We start from the raw sequence: 22,785 nt of genomic DNA on the forward strand, positions 1-22,785 counted from the left end.
AAATGTAATTGTAATTTAATTTAATATTGTGAATTCTTAGCATTTACAGTAAACCATCACCTTCCCTGGGGGCTTTCAGTCAGGGACGTCTAAATAGACCAGAGATACGGTTGTCCTTGACTGTTTTTTTTTTGTGTTGGGCAAACCGGGTGACAATACAGATATTTCACCTATTTTTGATTGGGTTTTTCTAATTCTGCTACTACTTTGCAAAGCCCCCGTTTACACTATTGCATTGCCTTGATTGTACTATACTCTACAATTGTATTTCTCATTCAACATAAATAAGGAAACTTTTTTTAATAATTTGGTGATTGTTTTATGCTGTTGATTTCATTGACTGGGGTAAATCATTCTCTGTAAGCATGGCCTTCTTCCTTTTGCTTTGTTCATTTGTTTATTTATTTATTTATTCTTTTTTTAGATCATTGCCAGGGAGGATTGTGGGTGGTGTTTGGTGGTTCTTCACCTTAATTATAATTTCATCCTACACTGCCAATCTAGCTGCTTTTCTGACCGTGGAAAGGATGGTCTCTCCTATCGAGAGTGCTGAAGACCTTTCCAAACAAACAGAGATTGCCTATGGCACACTGGATTCAGGCTCCACCAAAGAGTTTTTTAGAGTAAGTTTTCATACTTTCTTCCATGAAAGTGGTATAATGAGTATAATAAGTACTAGTGCGCAATTTGCTTTGTTAGATTTGTTCTTGTTAGGTTAATTTTTATTTTGGGGCGGCACAGCGGCACCATGGTTAGTGCTGTCACTTCACACTTCTAGAACCACGGTTGAAGTCTCTGCCACAGCTCCATGTGTGTGGAGTTGGCATGTTCTCCCTGTGCCGTTGTGGGGTTTTCTCCAGATACTCCAGTTTCCCCCCCACAGTCCAAAAACATACTGAGGTGAACTGGAGTTGCCAAATTGTCTGTAGGTGTGTATGGTGTGGCCGTGCCCATTTCTACATACCAGATACACAGTGGCCAGTTTATTAGACATACCTGCTTGTTAAGCAGTCAGCCTACTCCTTTAAACAGCATACTTTGTGGCTGAGAATAAACACATAGAACATGCAGACAGAGTCACAAGGTTCACTGACTGTTTGACTGACCCTTAGTATGGTGGCGACGTTAAGCGATTTCAGAAACAGGCATCTAACTGGAATTTCCGCATAGTACAATGTCTCGAGCTTACACAGATTGAGGAAATATAGAGCAAACATCCAATCAGCGACAGCTCTGTGGGAGAAAACGGACACACGGGTGAATGGTCAAACTCATCAAAGGTGACAAGATGACCATGAGTCCAATTAGGGAAGTCTTTACATGCAACCATACAGACGCATAATGCTGTTCTGAAGATTGCTTGTCTATGTACACATACACTGAGGGGATTGCCGAGAAAGAAATTTATATATATTGTTTTGTGATGTGATCTTTTGTGAAAAAGATTGCTCTCTTTTTATGAATACAGAACCATAAGACAATTGACTCAAGTCTTAATATTCAATGAAGGCAAGTTCAGTAAATTTGTGGGTTGAAAATTACATAATATTTCTCTTACTCCCCAACGCAGCGTTCAAAAATAGCAGTTTATGAAAAGATGTGGTCATACATGAAATCAGCTGAACCCTCTGTGTTCGCCAAGACAACACCTGATGGAGTCGCCCGTGTACGGAAGTCAAAGGGCAAGTTTGCATTTCTTCTCGAGTCGACTATGAATGAATACATTGAGCAGCGCAAACCATGCGATACAATGAAGGTTGGAGGCAACCTCGACTCTAAAGGCTATGGTGTGGCTACTCCGAAAGGCTCACCGTTAGGGTGAGTTGAGTCATGTAACTTTACTTAACAGTTATCATAGTATTCCTGTTACTTTTGTGTCTTGTGTTGTCACTTCTTTTCTTCTTTCTGCTTTTTTCTTTCTTCCTTTTATTTACATAATCTATCATTAGGCCATTATTTGTTGTCAATATCAGTACAATATATTTTTTCTTCCAATATAATATTTGAAAGCTGCTCTTTCAATTCCAGTGAAGTTTAATTTCATGGTGTTTGTTGTTTATTGTCTGTAACCTGTCTAGTGTCCACTTTCCCCATGTCTTACTTTTTAAATGTAGTTCCTCTTGCTAACTTTCTGATATATTCTTTGTAAGTTGTATCTGTGACTTTATCCGGCTTGTTATCTGGTGTCCTTTAAATGACTGGCGTCACATCTATGTCAATACTCAAGGGCGATAAAACACAAAGAGCGAAATACAAACCTACAAGTTTTAAAATTTTAAAATAATTAATAAACTATCCAAAACATGTCAAACTCAAAAGCAACAATTTCACTTGAGCACAGAGAGCAGCCGAATGTAATCCACTTAGTGTGTGGATATCTGTCAAATCTGGAAGAAAATAAATATTCAAGAAGGAAAAAAGAGTGTTTGAGCGTTATATTATGACACACATGCAATTCTTCTTTCTATACTCGCAGATTTCATATTTGTGGCCACAAGTGGGATATTTACACATGCAAAAAATTGCAAGTTCATATTTTTAACTTTGTGTTTTATTGCTCTATAGCTTTGACATGGATCTGATGCCATGATGGTTACTTAAATGATCATTAATTGCATTACTCTAATTTCTATTATTTCTCGGATTTCTCTTGGACTTCCATATTGTCTTATGTTATGTTTTATCATTTCAAGAAATGCTGTTAACCTGGCAGTTTTAAAACTGAATGAGCAAGGCCTCTTGGACAAATTGAAAAACAAATGGTGGTACGACAAGGGAGAGTGCGGCAGTGGGGGAGGAGATTCCAAGGTCAGCCCCAGAGCTACCATAGTCAGGTACCATTGTGGAGTAATCGGCAACGCTGGTATCACCTGACTACCTCTGCAGCACATCATGACCTTAAAGCTGTCTGTATTTTCTCTTTATTGCACCACTGAGTTTCAACCAGGAACCCTTACTTGGAAAATGAAGTAAATAAATGGCATTAAATGGATTTCTGTAGGCAGTATTACGGAGTATTTAAAAAAATATATATGTTATTTAAGTCCTTATGTTTCTTATTTTATGTATATGTGCATACATATACTGTATTTATTTACCTAAACAGATGTTTTATCACCATGTGCAAAACAAATATATCGTAATTCTTTTGTTCTTTAGGGAGTTGTCTGTAGATATATCACATTTGAGTTTTAGAGATTTGGAGCATTACAAGATTATATGATATTTCTAATTACAGAAAAACAAAGTTAGCTACATCTAGACATTTTAACAAGCTTTGCTAATCTTACAAAGACACTAATGTCTATTCAACCATCCATCCATTTTCTGAAACTGTCTGTCCTATTCAGTATTGCAAATTATAAACTTGAGTCTCATTTGGACAATTTAGGTTATGAAAAAATAAAAATTAGGGTATAAACAGCTATTTTCCAGTGTTAAAGATGCAGATAAAATCCTAGTATGTGTTCAGTTCCCATCAGTTACTAAACTGGAGTTTGTTCGGTGTCAAATGTTCTCAGTGAAGCCCCATTTGTGACGTGTTCAGTAAGGCTGCCATTGAACTAGGTAAGAAGGCGTCAGTGGTGTGGGATTACGTTTTGCTGATTTATGTCTGACACGTTTTTTTAAAAAATATATAGTTTTCATTTTTTATTTCAGTTCACAAATTATTTTCTTTTATTTAGTGCCCTTTATTCTGGCAGTCCAGAATAGCACCTGTGTGTTTTCTCTCTAGGCACTTGATTTAAAATATCAATGTTGACACATTTTCAGCATCGACATCATCGACTATGTCGACTAATCGTGGCAGCCCTAGTATTCTGTGTTCCCTCATGTTTGTTTCAAGTGTTTCAAGTCCTTGTTAGTTCTCTAGTTACTTGCCTGCCTGTTGTCTAGACCCCTTGAGGTCCTGTTCTGTTTCCACTTCTTTTGAACTAAGTTCCCTGTGCCTATAACCCACATTGTGGACCATGGATTATGTATCATCGTGACCTGCACAAAATATAATTTTTCATGCATCCATAGTTATGATCTATGCTAATATATGAATTGTTTAGTTTCAATTGATAAATTTTCTGTATTTGCATGATTTGTTAATAGGTTTATTCACCAGTCATACAATTTTATTTAACTGAATTAATATCTGACTAATTTCTGGATTGTTAGTCTCTCATCCATCCATCCATCCATTAAAGGGGTGAGGGTGAAGGACCACTAAATGGCATCAGAGTGTATCACAGGACACACACTCACATACATAGACTGGCATCCCATCCTACAAGCCCCTTACCATGTTCCCTGTGTACCCTGAAGCTAATAAGCAGTTATGAATGAGTTTCAAAGCACTATGCATTAAAACAAAAACAGGAATATGAAAGTAAATTGCTAATTTCAGGAATTTTCCTCATCAATGCCAGTTACAATGTGTTGAATCTCTCCCAGTAAGTTGTCTGTTGCCTTGTGCACATTTTTTCCTCCGGAAGGAACAGCTGCCATTTTCATTGGTTCTCATCTGTTACTTAAGGAAGGGTTCCTGCTAGATCAAATTTCTGGTTTAAAATATCCACGTGTAATTACTGATAGTGTCCCCTGTTGATTTCGCATGGTGCGCTGCTTTCTAACAGTGTGTGCCGATTACTAAAAGCGATATGAGTGGGCCCTGGTACCTAGCTTTCGGTCTACTGTATAATGGGCATTGTATTCACTGTTATTTATAGGGACAGGGTCCTGCTTTATCGCTTATAAATCTGATGTTATACATTGGATAACATAAATAACATTATAACAAGATAATGTTATTTATATTATTTCCCATGTGAAGAATTCCTGTAAGCCTTGAAACGTAATGAACAAGTCATCTTAAACAAGCTGGTGGTATGATAATGGTGAATGTGGAACCAAGGAGTCTGGGAGTGAGGTCAGTCGTTTGAATACAAATCATCTGTCTGTCTGTCTATCTATCTCTCTGCCTAGCTATCTGTCTGTTCCAAAATTACTTTTGTCTTCAAAGTATTAGATTTTTTTGCTTTATTAACCATTATTAGCAATAAAATGCCATGTTTCATGACTGTTTGTGAGATGGACTACTGATTTTTTTAAAGATTTGATTTGATTTGATTGCAGGGCTACTTTCTTTTGATCATAAGAAAAGGTTAAATTGTCATTGACTGATGCCTGTGCTGAGTGCCCTGTTTTGCATAGTCAAGGATAAGAGAAAATGGTTTTATCATGTGCATTCAGAAATGCAGTTTAATGAGAGGTGTCACAGAAGATTGTTTGTTTCCGACCCCTTCCAGGCTATTGAGCAGTATTGAAAGTGTCTCACTTTTCGAAATAAAGAGTAAAACATGGCATTAAAAGGGGAAATCATCATAGAGGAAAGCAGAGAAATGTTTCTAAAGCCTTTGTTTGTTTACAATTTTTCTTGATTGCTCTGGCACATTTTATGAAACATGCTTAACATTCTCAAGAAGATAAAAGCATTTCTCAAAGCAGTTCATCCATATAGCACATCACTAGCTGCAAAAGCCTGTAACTTACCCAAAACAGTTAATCCACGTGCCACTAAAATGAAAAGCACGATCAGCATTGTTTTAACCATGAGGCTCTACATCACAGTGTGTAAAGTTTACTGGCATGTGAAAGCTCTCGCATGCACATGTGGCTTCTTCAGATCTCAAATCACAGTACAACAGTGAACAAAAAGTCACACAACTGTATAACACAAAAACAAAGACAACAAAAACACAACAATATTTTTTTAAATTATTTTGAAAGCTAACGGTTTCAACTAACACAATAATCACAAACATGTATAGTTTTGGATGTAAAATTATTACTATGGGGAACTACATGATCTGTTTTGACTAACAAGACTAAAGTAACTGAAAATTGTGCCAAATGATGACAATTGTACAAAGCCATTTGCATTTATGTTGAGTGTTCTACTTCTAGAGCTGGATTTTTAGAGGAATAATTACATTTTATTTCCTATGATTTAAACAAACTTGAAAATCACGCAAGAGGCTTTCATGTTGTTAATTTTGTAACACATCTTATTACAAAAATAGATATATTTTTTTCTTTTCATTTTCAGGACAAGACAAGTGCTCTAAGTCTTAGTAATGTAGCAGGAGTGTTCTACATTCTGGTCGGTGGGCTTGGTCTGGCTATGACAGTGGCTTTGATAGAGTTCTGCTACAAGTCCCAAGCTGAAACCAAACACGTGACACTTGTGAAAAATGCTGAACCCTTTGAACCAACTTCTCCAGCAAACACCCAGAATTTTGCAACATACCGTGAAGGCTACAATGTGTACGGGATGGAGAGTGCTAAAATCTAGGGTATGTCTACCAAATATTTTATCTCACTGTCTTGATTGAATGACATAGGATACAGACATGAACAAAAAATTGGTACCATTTCACTTACTAAAAATACACACAATTTTCTGTAAAATAAGTTGAAACTGACAAAAATAATTAAACAATTTTGATTTATGACTTCTTTATCAGACTGTTTATTTTAATTAGTATCACATGAGTCTTCAATATTATAATCAGGTACTTAGCTTATTTGAATGGAAAAAAATACTCAACTGATTTTTGTGTCATTGTGTGCATCACACTGAACATGGACAAGAGAAGGAACAGCAGAGAGCTGTCTGAGGAGGAAAGGAAGAAGGTAATAGCCAAGCACGGTCAAGGTAAAGGCTACAAGACCATCTCCAAAGAGCTTCATGTTCCTGTGACCATGGTTGTTAATATTATCAAGAAGGCAACATTCTCCATAGTCACAAGAAGAAAATTAACCCCAGACTGAAGAGGAGGATAGTTGGAATGGTCAAGAAAGACTCAAAGAAAACTTCAGAACAGATCCAGGCTGACTCCCAAGCTCAAGGTGCAACAGTTTCAAGTCAGACCATCCATGGATGTTGTGTGGCTCTTACTCTAATATTGCTTACATTTTTAACTGGGAATTTACTGGAAGCTCATCCTAGCTGCACTTATGCCTAGTCGACACCTCAACAGAACATATGTTTATAATGTGCTATTCGCTTCAATCATACATTGCTTTGGACAAAAGTGTCTGCTAAATTAAAGTAAATGTCAATCCATCACCATCTGAATGAAAGTATGCTCCAAGATAGAAGACCCAGCAGGTGCCTTCAATCTGTTCAGGGCACAATGAATCTGGAAGATTATCCAGGCATCCTGGAGCGAAACATACTAGTGTTAGTGCTATCTAACATACTAGAATTAGATAGCTCTGTCTCAGTTGCAGGTCATTGGTCGTCCAGCAGGATTATGACCCATACAGTAACTTACATCTAAGAGCACCCAAGAATGGATGACAAGAAAACAATGGAATGTTCTGAAGTGGCCTGCTATGGGTCCAGATCTGAATCCAGCTGAACTTTCATAGAAAGAGCTCATACTTGTATTTGGGAGAAGGAATCCATCAAACCTAAGTGAACTGGAGCAGTTTGCTCAAGAAGAGTGGGCCAAAGTACTACAGTCAGTCCTGCTACAATGTGTGATATCACACCATGAATTTGTTCTATCACAATTAATATATTATTACCCAATACAATGCGCTTGCCTGATGTTCAGTTGGAGAGATAAGCATTGTGAATTACAATCCAAGAAACTCTACATACATGCAAAAACAGCTATCAAAGTGAATGATAGTGATTCATGAAAGAATTGTTCTTTTTAACCAGTTCTTTTCAGTGAATTGGTCGGACCAGCTTTTCAAATCTAAAAGATTTTATGGCATCCAGGCATTGCACAGGTCAAAGTCTTAGATCCTTATATTACATTTGATTTTCGTAGTCTGTCTGTAGCCATGTTGCCTTCAGTACCCGTCCGCATACCATCATTCTTTGAATTAATGCCTGCTGCTTGGTGACTGGGGTTCGATAACCCGACTCCTGATTGGCAAACTGATGCTTCATGGACCATTTGCTGTGTTTTCTGACCCATTAGACAATATGCCCTCTGTTCAAAAAAGGGCTCACTAGCGCCATCTAGGGGGGTCAGAAAATACAGCAAATGGTTCAGGAAGTGTTGCTCACTACTCCCGACTCTCTGTAATTGACAGGTGAATGAGTAAAGCACAATCCTATTGGATGTGTTTATTTTAGTACACGATTTTAGTGAATGCGATGTTTTCAGGAAGCATTAGTCGCGTTGTAGCAGGACTGACTAGTAGTTGAGAAGTATAATATGTCTCATTCAGAGCTACAGAAACTGCTTCATTGCAGTTATTGCTCCAAAATGGTGTGCTGCAAAATGTTAGGAGTCCCAATAATTTTGCTGTTTTCATCTGTTTTATTATTTACAATAATAAATGGAATAAATATGGAATAAATGGCAGATGACAGTTACTTTTGTTAAAATTGTGATTATTTTTTAAAAATTGGGTACCAATATTTTTGCCACATTGTGGCATAGAAGAGGATCAAAGTATAGCAATATAAAAATAACTGCAATGTTAACAGCACAATATGTTCAGAAGTTCTCAGGAGAAACACACAATACAATATTTTTTATAGTTGGGCCAATACAATGCCTTGCAAATATATTTATGATTTCAAATGTTGGTGGATTACAAATGTTGGTGGATTACAAATGATGGTGGATTACAAATCATTGTCCACTTGCTATTTTTATTGCAAAGTAACATTGTCAAATACTAAATATTTATAGCAAATATATTGTATTTCTTTGCAGATATTGGAAACTAAGGCTTAAGCTGAAATATCCTGCTTGTACATGAATTCAATTCTGGTTCTTTCAAGTGTATCATATTACTTAAGATGTACTTGCTCTTTGTATATTACTGAATAAAGAACACATCAGTTTCCAATAAAAATATTAACTGGATAGACAAGGTCTATATCATTAAATATCTAGCAAACATTAAAAACTTCTGCATGACACTGTATTTCAATGGCCAGTTATTTAACCTGCATAGGAGTCTGGTTCTCTTTATTTCAAACATTACTCTCTATATGAGTGCCATCATAAAACCAAGTTATTATATGCCAACTGTTATTATATGCTTCCCTTTCAATTTAAAATTTTAAATTTTCAGTAAAGTTGGAAGAGCTACCTCCAGCAAATTTGGAACCCTTTTAGAGGGTAAATTTGATGCAGATAAATCAAATGCCTGGATATATTTTAAGAATTATGAATCCTACTGCAGTGTTTCAGAAGTGCTTTGTAATTAATAACACTTATACGGTATGACTTAAGGCTTTAAAATGTATTTTTGTCATACCAGTTACACCAGTGCAATTGATCAAAGTGAAGGTTTACTCCATATGAATGAATATAGTGTAAAAAAGAAATTGTTAACCATTTAGAAGAACATGTTTTGAGATGCTAAAATTTTATTGCAAGGGAAAACTTGCATCGTTGATATTACAATTGGGCATGTATACAGGTACGTCCATAAATATAAAGAACCCCTGATTGTAATTATTTATATATATATATATATATATATATATATATATATATATACAGTATAACGATCGCGGGCCAAGCGAGCTGGAAAGCAGACGATCGGAGCCAGGGAGCAGGGTAAAACTGGGATTTATTCGGAAAACCAGAACTGGGGAAACACGACAGCGAACAGATTATTGGCAAATATGGTTGTGATAACTGGCATTTTAAGAATTTAAGAATAAATGGAGACAGAAAAGAATGTTCTCACTTTTATTTGTTTCACTTACAGCTTAAGAAAACAGTTTTATTTATGTTAATATCCATTGATAACTCTTCAATCAATAAATAATTAATTAGTCTAAAAACCCGCAGGACATAAAAATCATACACGTCATTCAGGTGGGGGCTACACAGTGGGGGCGGCTGAAGTGGCTTTTAGCTTACTCTGTAAAATGCTTTGGGAGTCTTGAAAAACCCTGTATAAATGTAACATTCATTCATTTATCCTCTGAGTGGGTAGATGCAGTGCCAAACCAGATGGCGATATTCAGTGAAAAAAACTGCACTAAAACTGACAGGTGATGTTTATTTATATTTATATATATATATTTTTTTATATATTTTAAGGAAATATTCAAAATAAAGAGAGAAATTATTAAGAGAAAAACGTTTAAAACAAAAATATATGTTTTAACACATTATCCATCTACGAATTGCTTATCATTTGTGGTGTGAGTATATTTACATTAAGTCACAGACATGTTCAGTTAGCTTGTGTGGGCGTGGTCACCCTCTGAGACTTTCCACACAGTATGTGCTGTCAGCTGACAGCTTTTGTATCCTATAAAAACATACTGGCTGTATGGCTCAGCTGCAGAAGTTAGAAACACTGTAGCCGCAAGTCACAAGACCGGAATCGTGTTAATGTTGGATTATCCTGGTTTTATCTCACTGTTCTATGTTAGACTTTCCCGTTTGCCATCGGTGTCAAGTTTCGTCTCTTCCTTTTCTTACTCTCACTTCATTGTGCTTTCAGTTTACAATTATTCCCAGCGGCTCCAACAGCTCAGAATCCTGCACCTTCACTTGGACCCTGCCCCTTGGCCGGCAAACCTACTGTTCTCGTTTGCATTCCCTGAATCTGCCCTTTCTGGTTACCTCACCCATTAATTCCAAAATTGGATCCATCTTGTACAACCTGCCTGCTCTCCCACGCAGCTCAGGGCAATTTCCCAATCTGTGTGACAAGCAATTATACAACAGTTGGCAAGGAACAACTCAGATGGAAGCTAATATGGTTCCCCTCCATCTAAAAAAAAAAAAAACAGGAACAGCAATAAACAGAGAAAAAGGGTTTTTATCCCGTAAACTAAAATAATCGAATTAAATTGGTTCATCCGAACCAACAAACCAAGCAAATATTTTAGTCAAATATTCACAGACACACATTTATTTTTACTTAATTTGAATAACATTTGGAATAATACAGCAGTGAACAGTAATGTGTTTTTGCAAACCTGTTGCAACACTTTAAGTAAACATAGAATATTTTGAAATAATATGTAAAACAGTAACAATAAGTTTCAGAGGTTGAATTAAGAAACAAACATTCAACATGCCTTCATTGCCATTATGATAGAGCACATTTACAAGGATTTACAGCACCACCATGAGGCTGTGGATTAAATTGCAGCTGAGGGATTAGTGACTGGAAGTTGGTGTTGACCGTGTATTTCATGGAATGTATATAAATTTGAATTATCAAACAGCACAGGATACATAATTGAATACACTCTACTTTTATTGGTTTGTGGGTGTATTTAAGAACTTATATAAGTATATGTTGTATATATTTAGAAAACTAAGGAATAATTGAATATAGGCCTGTGTTAACCATGTTGTAAATTTACAGTATATGGCATATTTATTTAAATTATGAAATAACACATAATAGTCATAGATTTTTAATTAACCAATTTATGATCTTTATTGGAACGAAAAATAATATATGTGTGCTGCAATGAAAGTCAGATGGTTTGCAAAAATTTAATTTTAGTAGTTGATCATCAGGTTTTCAAGAGGACTGTATTAAATACACAAAACATGTAAGTCAAAATCCAGTTATTAGGCCAAACAAATTGTGAGGATATAGCATGGAAATACCAGAATTGTGTATTTTGGATCAAGATCATGCCATCAGGAATCAATGAAAAAAGCAGAGCAGCCATATTCATTAGTGAGTCAATTTAATTTGTGAAAATTTTATGCAAAATTACTTTTAAGGAGATACAGTACTGCTAAAATCATTATGACCAGGACTATGAAAATTTTAATTACTTTTGCTCTGTGCTGTTACAGCATAACCTATTATGTAGCACATGTATAAAACTATTATAATGCAACAAATGATCAGAATTCCATCCATCCATTTTCTATAACTGCTTATCCAGTACAGGGTCACACCTGGAGTTTCTCTTTGCCGATTGCAGACACACTAACACATTCACCATCACTTACTATAAGCAATTTAGAGACAACAATTTAAGTCAGGTGCCTCTTTTTGGATTGAGGGAGCATCACTGCGGCTTTATAATATCAGGGTTGTGGGCATGAAGAAAATAAAGTCAGTAATTGAACCAAGACAATATAATTTGCAGTTACTTAGATATATAGTATCTTTCTGAACATAATATTAATTAGTTAATATCACTACTTTTCAATCCAAATAAACACAAATAAGATGTTATACTTGATGGAATCATAAATGAAAACTTTAGTAACTTAAAAATGCAGTTCTTATATTTTGTTTTTCCATTTGCAGTCACCCTGCACTCAATACGTCTCAATACGTGATTAGGAGAGGGGTGGCTGACAGTGATGTTTTGCTTTTATTTGTACATTACTTGTGTAATCACATCTGATTTCTCGATAGGTAAATTAAATGTTTTTGTATTTTTAGATGGGTGTTATAATTTCTGCCTAAGGAACTAACTGGGAATAATATTGGCCATGTATTTTGGTAACAAAAATATATTTAAACTGTATTAGTAAAAGTCTGCGCAATAATTTAAATGTTTGTACAAAATTACTGAGGACAATAACATAATTAAACAAAAAAAATTATGAGGATATAACTGTTCTGCCAAACATCAGTTTTATATACAAACAAATCAGTAAATTCAAGATTATTGGGCTTATTGATCTTATTTTTGATTGTGGAAACACACTGGACCCCATTATGTTTTTCATATGAATGGTAAATGAAATACAAACATTACAATTAATACATCTGTTTAATCATGTATAAACATATTGAATAACTGAATACTATCATAAAATCCTGCCTCTGGAGAAAGTAAACTTTTCTATTCTATCCATTTTCCATAGTCCTTAGAGATTAGAACCAAGCATATCTGCAATCAGCAGGGTGGGTTTTGTAATTTGAATTAATGGAGTGTTCTTGTTTTTAGTTGATTTCACTTCAATGCACAAAGTTCTTTGAACAGTCTTCCATCTGCATGCATTTTGTAAGTAAGGTGTGTGTAAATGCTGAGAATTTAGAAAATATTGCTGTTTTTCAAGGCATAGCCATAAAGAAATAAAAAAATAATGAAAGGATTGAATTTATTAGTGTACTCAAAACATTCTGTATGGGGTCTGATTTTGCTATTCTTTATAAAGCCTTAAGCCACATCAAATTAAATTTCAGAATACCCCATGATAATTCCAAGCAGTCCTTTTTTAACAACACAACTGTTTTATGCTAGATTTTAATGCAATTGCTCTAATTCACATTTACAATACAGGAACATTTACCTTTCAGTAATGCATAGAAGGATGAGTAGATTACAGATTAGGGTGCAAGGTTCCAAGCTCTGTGTTTGGACTGATTTTAGGGTTTTAACAGCAAACTCTGTCACTCTATACAGAAGCATGATGACGCTCAAGCTGCAGGGGAGCAATCCAGGGAATTGTGAAGTAACTGTGAAGGTAAAAAAAAAAGAAACTTAAAATCTCACTGTCTGTACTTTGTTTAAAACTAAACTAGGATGTACAGTATGTACAACATACTATGTAAAACATAAAGTTATAATATCTGGATTTTATTAATCCCAAACAGTAACTTTTAGTACTGATTGAAGAGTGAATTTGGCCACTTAGACATACTAGAAAAATAACCCACAGCTCCCAGTACTCAGTGCTCATTGCCCTATTTGGCTTAGGGTCAACCTTAATTATACATTACTATTTAAGGCGCCATTGAGTCTTTAGCCCATCTTCTCTCTTCTCTTCTTCATCTTATAACTTTTGTTAATTCTTCATTTTGTTTTGGGTTTGGCTTTGGGTCCAGAGGTGGGGGCAGAAGCTGGGGCGGATTTAATGTTTTGAAGCAACAGTTGAAATCTAAAAACAAAAAAAGTCAAGTGTAATATTTAGTGTGTTATTCAGTTGTTTTTTATTTGATACGAGTAGGAGTTTGGTGAAAAGTAAAGATAATGTAAATATGTTAACATTTTATGTGAATATGAATATTATAATGTAATATCCTTATATGCAGTACATCCATCCATTTTCTGTAACTGCTTGTCCTATTCAGGGTCATGGGGGGTCTGGAGCCTATCCTGGAGGCTACGGGCACAACCCAGAATGGGGCGCCAACCCATCACAGGGCACAATCACACAGCATTCAGGCACACCTACAGGCAACTTGGTAACTCCAGTTAGCCTCAGCATGTTTTTAGATTGTCGGGGGAAACCGAAATACCCAGGGGAATCCCCATGACGACACGGGGAGAACATGCAAACCCCACACACATGGAACCGTGGAGGAGACTCGAACCCGGGTCCCAGAGGTGTGAGGCGACAGCAATAACTGCTCCATCACTGTGCCACTCTCAATATGGAATATGGGGTATTTAAAAAGATACAGTACCATAAGTTAATTACTTCAGTTAATATAAGGTGCTAGTAATATTCAACAAATCCTTACACCTCAAGTAACAGAAAACATATGTACTTTTTTGTGAGTTGAGTGTCATTGTCTCTCTATGTTGCATGTTCATGTATTAATACTCTACATTTTTGAGGTCATCAAAGTCACAGACAGATCATAAAATATACATTAAATCTTTATAGCCCTGCGAGCAACTTATCTAACCTAACCAAATTTTCCCTAACCATTTGTAATAACTTAATTCTTTAATACTTTTGTTTGGAATCTGTAGTTTCCATTATTATTGTTATTATTAAATGGCATTGTGGGTTCTACAGTATTATAAAATTTTTTTAGCAGATGCTTTTGTCAAAAGTGACACAAGAGAAGCAGAACATTACAAGCTGTTATAAATATTGTAATGTACAAAGAAACAGTTGCTATTTCCACATAACCCAAATAACATATGTAGGCCATTTCCAGCGTACAAAGTGGCTTACTTGTGGTAATTTTAGAGGCATCCTGCATGCAGTAGCCTTTATCAAACCAGCTGGCGAACTGGGTAACACGGAGTCCCATTTGGCTGACTTTACCGCCATCAAATGTTATACGGTTATGTGGAGGTGACTGGGCGATAATAGATGGTATCTCCACATATATAAACAGTGTGTAGTCAATGTTTTGTTCAGATTTGATGCATTTGATGCAGAGGTGCCAAGAGTCGCCACCTCCCCAGAAGGCAAAGCTAGAGGTATAAGAAGCTACAATTAGTCATTGTCAACAGACAGAACTATAGCCTGTAGTATCTGGAGCTGTTATGAGAGTTTATGGGTATCCTGTCCTGCTTTAAACATGGCTCTATTGTGGTAGAGGCTTCCGTTGGGGATAAAAGATGTAATAGAGGGATATTCTGACATTTAAGGGCTCTAAGAAACAAATAAGTGGGGTCAATATCTAGTAGCTACAAATTTTTCCCCTTTTTACTATAACCTCTCAACTGAATTGCAGGAAAGGCGATCAGTCAGGTTTGAATGTGGTTGGTGTTGGCCAGGTGACTGAAGAATATGTGAATAGGTGCATTTAAGGTTTCTATTACAAAGAGCAGGAAAACCTGATTTCTGCACTGCAGAAGTGAGGGAAAGTCTTTGTGCTTTGGTGACGAATCTGCAGTGTCATCCAATCCATAAGGAATGTACTTTGCACACAAATGTACAGCAAATTATTGTCTTTAAAATGATATCAATAGCATTATTCATTTCAAACTACTATAATAAGATTTATTTGTCACAAGGGAATGAAGAAAGTACTTACGTATCTTTGATTTTGTTTACGGAAGTCTGGAACTTTGTCACTAATTTGTCAATCTTCTCCTGTAACACAAAGAGGGCTTGGAGTAGGTTACAGTCATCTATACAAGCAGTTCAATATATACATATACTTGATTTTATGCAGCTGTGGCAATGGGTCTGAATGAAGCACCTGAATTCTATGATTTAGAGGTGTATCCCAATGCTTGTCTGTTTTGCTTATTGTGCTGCCCTGTGAGTCACACATTTTCTTTTTATTCAGAAAAACCAGTGAAACTTGCTCAGCTTGCTGATGCGTATTAGCAGAATGACTTTTATTAATCAGAAAAATGAAAAACAATTTACAGGCCAGATTTTATAATGATTTTTTTGCAGGGCCGGTACTTTTAAACCCCTTAAGTGGTGAATGAGCAGACTAGGGTCAGTTCTTACTGCACACAAGAGTGGGCTCGGTGCAAAACACAATGAACATTTCCACAAAATGAAAAAAAACGTAATACGAAAATAAAAAAACTACAACCAAATGAGAAATACTTTGTTACCATTTTTGAATACTAATTAGCCAACGTATTGATTTTGATTGTGTAATGCACTTGAACCATAGAAATAGACAACGACACCATATTGTGATGTTATGTATTATTTAGCAAAGTTCTACAAGTTTCTGTCTATACCTAGAATCAAAATGACTAAAGTTTAAAGTAAGATATATAACAACCAAATACATTTACATTTTTAAAATAGAAACAAATGAAGCCATACCAAAAACTAAAACTAAACTTGACTTCAAATAGAAATAATAAATGCTAAAACTAAATTTAAAAATCAAAATGATACTAACGCAAAAATACAGATACCCTATATTGCCAAACAATAATTGAATTCAGGTGTTCCAGTCACTTCCATAGCCACAGGTGTATAAAATCAAGCACCTAGGCATGCAGACTGCTTCTACAAACATTTACGAAAGAATGGGTAGCTCTCAGAAGCTCAGTGAATTCAAGCATGGTACCGTGATGCCACCTGTGCAATAAGTCCATTTGTGAAATTTCCTCGCTGCTAAGTATTCCATGGTCAACTGTTAATGGTATTATAACAAAATGGAAGCAATTGGGAACAACAGCAACTCAGCCACAAAGTGACAGGCCACGTAAAATCACAGAGCGGGGACAACGCATGCTGAGGTCGCCAACTGTCTGAAGAATTAATAGCTACAGACCTCCAAACTTCGTATGGCCTTCAGATTAGCTCAAGAACAGTCCGTAGAGAACTTCATGGAATGGGTTTCCATGGCTGAGCAGCTGCACCCAAGTCTTGCATCACCATATGCAATGCAAAGTGTCGGAAGCACGCCACAACTGGACTCTAAAACAGTGGAAATGTGTTCTCTGGAGTGAGGAATCACACTTCTCTCTGGCAATCCGATGGACGAGTCTGGGTTTGGAGATTGCTAGGAGAACGGGGTACCTGCCTGACTGCATTGTGCCAAGCGTAAAGTTTGGTGGAGGGGGGATTATGGTGTGGGGTTGTTTTTCAGGGGTTGGGCTTGGTCCCTTAGTTCCAGTGAAAGGAACTTAAATCTGCAGCATTCAAAGCCATTTTGGACAATTTGCTCCCAACTTTGTGGGAACAGTTTGGGGATGGCCCCTTCCTGTTCCAACATGACTGCGCACCAGAGCATGAAGCAAGGTCCATAAGGACATGGATGAGCGAGTCGGGTGTGGAGGAACTTGACTGGCCTGCATAGAGCCCTGACCTCAACCCGACAGAACACCTTTGGGATGAATTAGAGTGGAGACTGTGAGCCAGGCCAGACCTCACAAATACTGTCCTGGATGAATGATAGAAAATGCTTGATTTTATACACCTATGGCAATGGGCTTGAATGAAACACCTGAATTCAAAGATTGAGAGGTGTATCCCAGTAATTTTGTCCACTATACTGTAGCTTTAATGCCATTCACATATGACGTTTCTCTGTTTTGGCCCACAGAACTGTTGCTGACTGAATGTTTTTTTTTGTAGTGCTGTAGATCCATAAACTTTCGATACTGCACAACACGAAATTCCCAGGAGGGATTTCTGAGAGATTGGCACCAGCGTGTCTGGCGCTAGCTGTCATTATACTGTAATGTTTAAAACCACTTAGAGCACATGCCTTAGCTCTTCCAATTCTTAGGCGCATCGTAATTGAGCCTGTAGAATTTCTCTTCATGCTGTATACATTTAATTCCACATAATTTTCTGTTTGGAGAAGGAGACTTTTTGTGTTACGATGCCGGTGTACTTAAATTCACCACTGAGTGTGCATGAATATTGATATTTATTTCTGTATTATTTTAATTTTTACAGTACTTGAAATGTGGACAGGGTCTTACCTGTTGTTGCCTGTAGAACAAGGGGAGTGAAAAGAGCGATATCACACCTAAAGGTGGATCAGAAGAATTTAACAATTACCACCTATATAACTCCAATAAGATTCAGTCTTGTTTTGAAACTGCTGTCCTTCTTGAACAAAGCAATCAATACCATGTAAGCACATGGCGGCTGTGTTCCTGAAAATGACAGTGTAACGACAGTGTAATGACAGTGTAACGACAGTGTAATGACAGTGTAATGACACTGACTCAGAGTCATGTGGTTCAGCAAGAAAAGGTATGTTGAGGAACGGTGTCAAGAAAGGAAGGCGAATGCAGATCGTGTGCAGCACCTTACCGGCAATCATCAGCGTGAGGCCATTGCAGCGCACTCCCACGTAGGTCAGCAGGTAAACCAGGACAATGAACTGCCAATCCACAAAAAAATACAGTTTATGGACCGATATTTCTGTATGACAGACTTGTCTTATGTGTAACATTTACTTAAACTTCTGCAGTTACGTTTAATTTTTTTAAGGAATATGTACCAGATCCAGGAGACTGTTGCTTGATAAACTTTGTCTGTTTGATAGCTTGCCAGCAGTAATTATAACTTTTGTGCGGCTCACATAGATCCATTTACTCAGGTTGGTGTTGTTGGTTAAATTGGTTTATGAATGACAACTAAATAATGTAAATAACATAGATACTGTAAGCACATATGCCGTGTGTGGGCTATCCCAGGATGCAGAGAGCACGCCCTGAGGATACAGGCCAAACACACACCCAATGCAGGTGGTTTAGAGACTCCAATTCATCCAAACCACACATCTTTGGACCAGGGGGGCAAATGACAGGAAAACCACCCGCACACAGGAAGAACATGCAGTAGAGTTTTGTACGGCCTGAAATAAAATCCCAAGTCTGGCCCACTCCCGAGACCTTGAGACTGAACCCTACCCAGTCCAAATAGTACTAGTAAATCTAAAACCAACTAATGGAGGGAGATCTACTGTTACTGGCAAAGGACCCAGCAAGCTCAAAAAGCAATTTAAGCCTAAGAAGCGAACTCAAACCCGAACCGAGCCCGAACTTGAAAACCTGACCCGTACCCTGCCCGAAACCCAATACTTTGTAGCGGTCCGTCGGGCTCGGCTCGGGTCACAGACCTCTAACATCCAAGCTCCATGTGGACAGAGCTGTAGCGGGGATCAGAACCACAGCCCGGAAGGTGCTAGGCCACTGTACGACCCACTAAGCTGCTCTGGCCCATATAAAAATATGCATTTTGTGATATTGATACCAAACCTTTATGGAGTCATAAATACTGCCAACAAAAAAGAGATGCTTCATTTCCGTTACGGCAGTGGCCCCCATCAGAACGATTGTTTCCACATGGCGCACAGTCTGTTCGTCAGTCAGAGAGAGGTCATATTCCAGATAAGACCTAAAGAAAGACGGCAAGATAACCTGATACAGACAAATTGTTAAACGCAGCCACAAAATAAACTGCAGCATGGTGAATATAGTACTCACTTGAAGGGATGGACTACGTTTCTGAAACGTAGCAGCTCCAGGGCCTTGAAGAGGAGGCGGACTGGGAAGGTGAAACACATAACTGTCAAGCAGAGGTTGGATACCACAGAGATGGCGCTATACTGGAACATGCAGAGCAAACCTATGACCAGCCCTGTGAACACAGTGCCAGTCTTCTCCAAGTCTCGCCAGTAGATCAGGTCCATTACTGCCACAAGAGGATGGATAGAGAGAATGAAAATATCACACAGAAAAAAACACAGGAAGCTCTGGACAATGAAAGATATCAGCTCTCAGATATATACTGTATGCAGTATTTATTACAATAATAATTGATACTTTATTGATGCCAGTGGGGAAATTCTCTTTATGCCCCCTGTTGTGAAGGGCAGCCACCCACAGCAGCACCCAGAGAGCTGGGGGCTACGGGCCTGGCTCAAGGACCTGTAGATGTGCCAAGGCCAGACTTGGACCTGCAACTTTCCAATCATAGGCACTGAGGCTTAGCCCGCTGGACCGCAGATTGCCCCCAAATAGTCTCTTAAAAGAGGCATTGGGTTAAGTTTTCAACCAGCAGTAATCATGCCTCGGTTAAACCTTATAGGCTACGATCTTGTCACTGCACAAAAATACTTATTTACTCTGAGGTACATATTTATGCTGAGGAATAATTCACGCTTTTAAAATGACAATTTAAATTTTTAGTCTCAAGATTATGTTTAACCCTTTAAGTTTAAGAAGGATGGTAGTGCTGTTTAATACAGTGATGATCCTCGGGGGTGGGGGCTCAGCCCCCTGAAGAAACATGGGATATCACCCCACCCATGATTAAATTTGTCGAGAGAAGTGTGGGGGGGGGGACTCCACAATATAGTTTGCCAAGCTGGGGGTATGGAAAGCTATTTTTCAGGGGGCTGAGACAAAATATAGCCCCCCCCTCACTCATAAATAGAGCCTAGCAGTCTTAAAGGAGAAGGAAGGAGGACCTGAAATTCAAGCCATGCTTAATATAACTGAAGGAGATGGGAGTAGAGCCAAGAGGAATGGAGAAGGAAGCAGACACTGCATGTGGCCTCCAGCAAGCACCTGCTGCCAGGCTTCACTGTCACTGCTCCCACTGCTGATCACTGCTGATCACTGCTCAGTCTCTCACCAGTGAATGCAACTTACGTTATGGCACTTTATTTACACTCAGTCTTATCTGCCCAGATGGTCATTCTGGTAGAACAGTTCAGCAAATCTATTCTAAACTAGCAATCACTCTTTATTTCAAGAGCGGTTTCGAACCTAACACCCCTATGCGCCATTTGTTATTAACTGCAGCCAACATGACTGAAGCTTCTAGAAAATAGTCATTATAAAATACCATTTCTTCCTTTGAAGAACCCCATTTATTTTCAGCACATGTCTATAAAAGAACATGTCATATATGGTTATAAAACTGGAAACCATATGAAAAAGTGATGAAATAAATAACATTTGTGTACATAGTACTTACATTTAGCTGCATAAAGGTTTAAAGTGATAATTTAAAGAAGTAGTAGATAAATTATGCCAATTTATTTTCTTCTATATATCTCTGGAAAAAAGCATCAAAATTAGTTAAAATTATAAAATGCAAATTATGATGCCATAAACTATAATGTAGTGAATGCTTTCAATACTAATATAGAATTAGCATTGTTACCTCAAAGTTATTGGGTAAAACCTATATCAGGAATTCCACAGTATTTTGTATTAAAAAATAATATGTTAATTTTAAATTATATTTATGCATATCTTTGCATTTGCAGTTTTTTTTTTTTTTAATATGGCTACATCTGTCTTATGGAAGAAAAGCAGACATTTGTGTCACCTGTAGCAATATCCGTGTGTCAGGCATTCAGAAACTTGTATATGCACAAACATGCTAATGAGCATTCGTAATTGATAAAAAAAAACACCAAAGATATTTATTAAAAAAGCATGTGCTCATGTTGCATATATTACATTTTTGTATTTTTAGAGGCGAGTCAAACATTCCAAAACGAAAATAATCTCAAAAAATTCCTACACAAGATCAGCATGTTATCTTTAAAAAACATTGATGCGTAGACTTTTATATCATACAAGCTGTTCAATCACTCTACAGAAAGTGCAAACCAGTAACAGAGAATTCGACAATTAAAACTTTGAAATCCTTCCATTTTTCCAACTTCAGTCTCTTTTAGTACAATTATATAATCCCCCTTTTTTCCACACACATGGGAATATTATATCAAGTACATCTTTTGATTTGATGACCACATGAAAGAAGTTTAAGCGTCAGCCTAGAGAGGAACACCTTCAGTGCTAGTCTGCCTTTTAAAGGCAGAGCACAGATTATTGTAAGCTGCAGCTTTGTCAGTGAAGTTTTTTTTTTAAATCTACTGATAATCCAATACTCCCAAGTTGAATTTACAAGTGAGTCTCACCTTTGCTGGACATTTTTGCAGCTCTGTCCGTAGAGTGCTTTCTGCCTCCCCACTTCCCCCTGAACCACAATCTGTTTATGGGCTGCCTTAGCCCCTGTCAGCAGTACGCAACCAAATGGGACTAAATATATCTTTACATAATACCAAACATATCCTGTCACTCGATTATTTATCATCTTGCTCTATCAAACAATTGATTGCTATTGGTTAAAATAGGTCACATTAACCTTTTTATCATTTTTTTTTCCAAATAAATAATTTAATAATGCATAAAATAAAAATATGAAATGATACATATTTGCCATTTAAAATCTTTTAAATTGTGATTTTTTTTTTGTAATTTAAAAACAAATCACAAGCTTTGCAAGCAGAAGGGGCCTGAAAATTTGAGAAGCTTCATGATTCAAATTAGGCTGTGTCCACACAAGAAAATTCACATTTACGTTAATTTTTTTAGCAAATGACTTTTTTGTCCAATGTGATGTACAAGTGAGGCGAATGGCACATAGCAAGCATACAGCAGTCAAAGATCCCACTACGCTGAGCTTCTCGATCCCGAGTTTCAAGCATAAGTAGTATTTGAGCAAAAAGCCAAAGTTCAACAATAAGAGCACGCAGGGTATAGGTACCAGCATGGAGTGGTGTAGGTTGGTACTGTAGATGTGTCCCTAGAACAGATGTGTATTGAAGTATTTCTTGAAGATTGAAAGGAATCTGATCACTGGATTTGGGTTGGCAGCTGAT

At 37.1% G+C, this 22,785-nt stretch overlaps 2 protein-coding genes and 1 non-coding gene across 13 annotated transcripts in view; 1 reads left to right on the top strand and 2 right to left on the bottom strand.

Moving 5' to 3' along the window:
• LOC111855332 (glutamate receptor 3-like) overlaps positions 1–8,389 on the top strand; it is a 39,539-nt gene extending 31,150 nt beyond the window's left edge. For 3 of the 10 annotated variants that reach the window (XM_023834256.2, XM_023834259.2, XM_072702145.1), the window contains 4 exons: positions 425–623; positions 1,571–1,818; positions 2,694–2,808; positions 6,098–8,389. In XM_023834256.2, coding sequence (XP_023690024.1) covers positions 425–623; positions 1,571–1,818; positions 2,694–2,808; positions 6,098–6,343 — 808 coding nt within the window. In that variant the 3' untranslated portion in view covers positions 6,344–8,389. The other 7 variants (XR_002840869.2, XM_023834254.2, XM_023834255.2 and 4 more) reach the window with 7 other exon arrangements.
• Positions 8,390–10,889: 2,500 nt separating this feature from the next.
• rtn2b (reticulon 2b) lies at positions 10,890–22,194 on the bottom strand. Of its 2 annotated transcripts, none has more exons than XM_023834217.2 (8): positions 22,042–22,194; positions 19,589–19,796; positions 19,361–19,499; positions 18,411–18,480; positions 18,074–18,120; positions 15,700–15,758; positions 13,702–13,859; positions 10,890–13,437 (listed from the first exon to the last, which is right to left on the bottom strand). In XM_023834217.2, exons 1-7 carry the CDS (start codon positions 22,052–22,054, stop codon positions 13,775–13,777), a joined length of 621 nt encoding a protein of 206 aa, XP_023689985.1. In that variant the 5' UTR covers positions 22,055–22,194; the 3' UTR covers positions 10,890–13,437; positions 13,702–13,774. The 2 variants fall into 2 exon arrangements, with proteins under 2 accessions (XP_023689985.1, XP_023689986.1); XM_023834218.2 differs by having other exon boundaries at positions 13,697–13,859.
• On the bottom strand, positions 20,073–20,219 carry LOC111855350 (U4 spliceosomal RNA). The gene has a single exon (XR_002840875.2). It is a non-coding gene; the product is annotated as a U4 spliceosomal RNA (small nuclear RNA).
• Positions 22,195–22,785: the final 591 nt, after the last annotated feature.

Source organism: Paramormyrops kingsleyae, chromosome 18 (genome assembly GCF_048594095.1).
Source record: "Paramormyrops kingsleyae isolate MSU_618 chromosome 18, PKINGS_0.4, whole genome shotgun sequence".
Taxonomy (NCBI): Eukaryota; Metazoa; Chordata; class Actinopteri; order Osteoglossiformes; family Mormyridae; genus Paramormyrops; species Paramormyrops kingsleyae.

What these genes read in the sequence shown, in the direction of transcription:
- rtn2b (XM_023834217.2), bottom strand. An exon ending in AACGTAGTCCATCCCTTCAA is followed by an intron (nt 19,500 to 19,588) that starts GTGAGTACTATA and finishes GTCTTTCTTTAG; the next exon opens with GTCTTATCTGGAATATGACC. An exon ending in GTATTTATGACTCCATAAAG is followed by an intron (nt 18,481 to 19,360) that starts GTTTGGTATCAA and finishes GTGGATTGGCAG; the next exon opens with TTCATTGTCCTGGTTTACCT.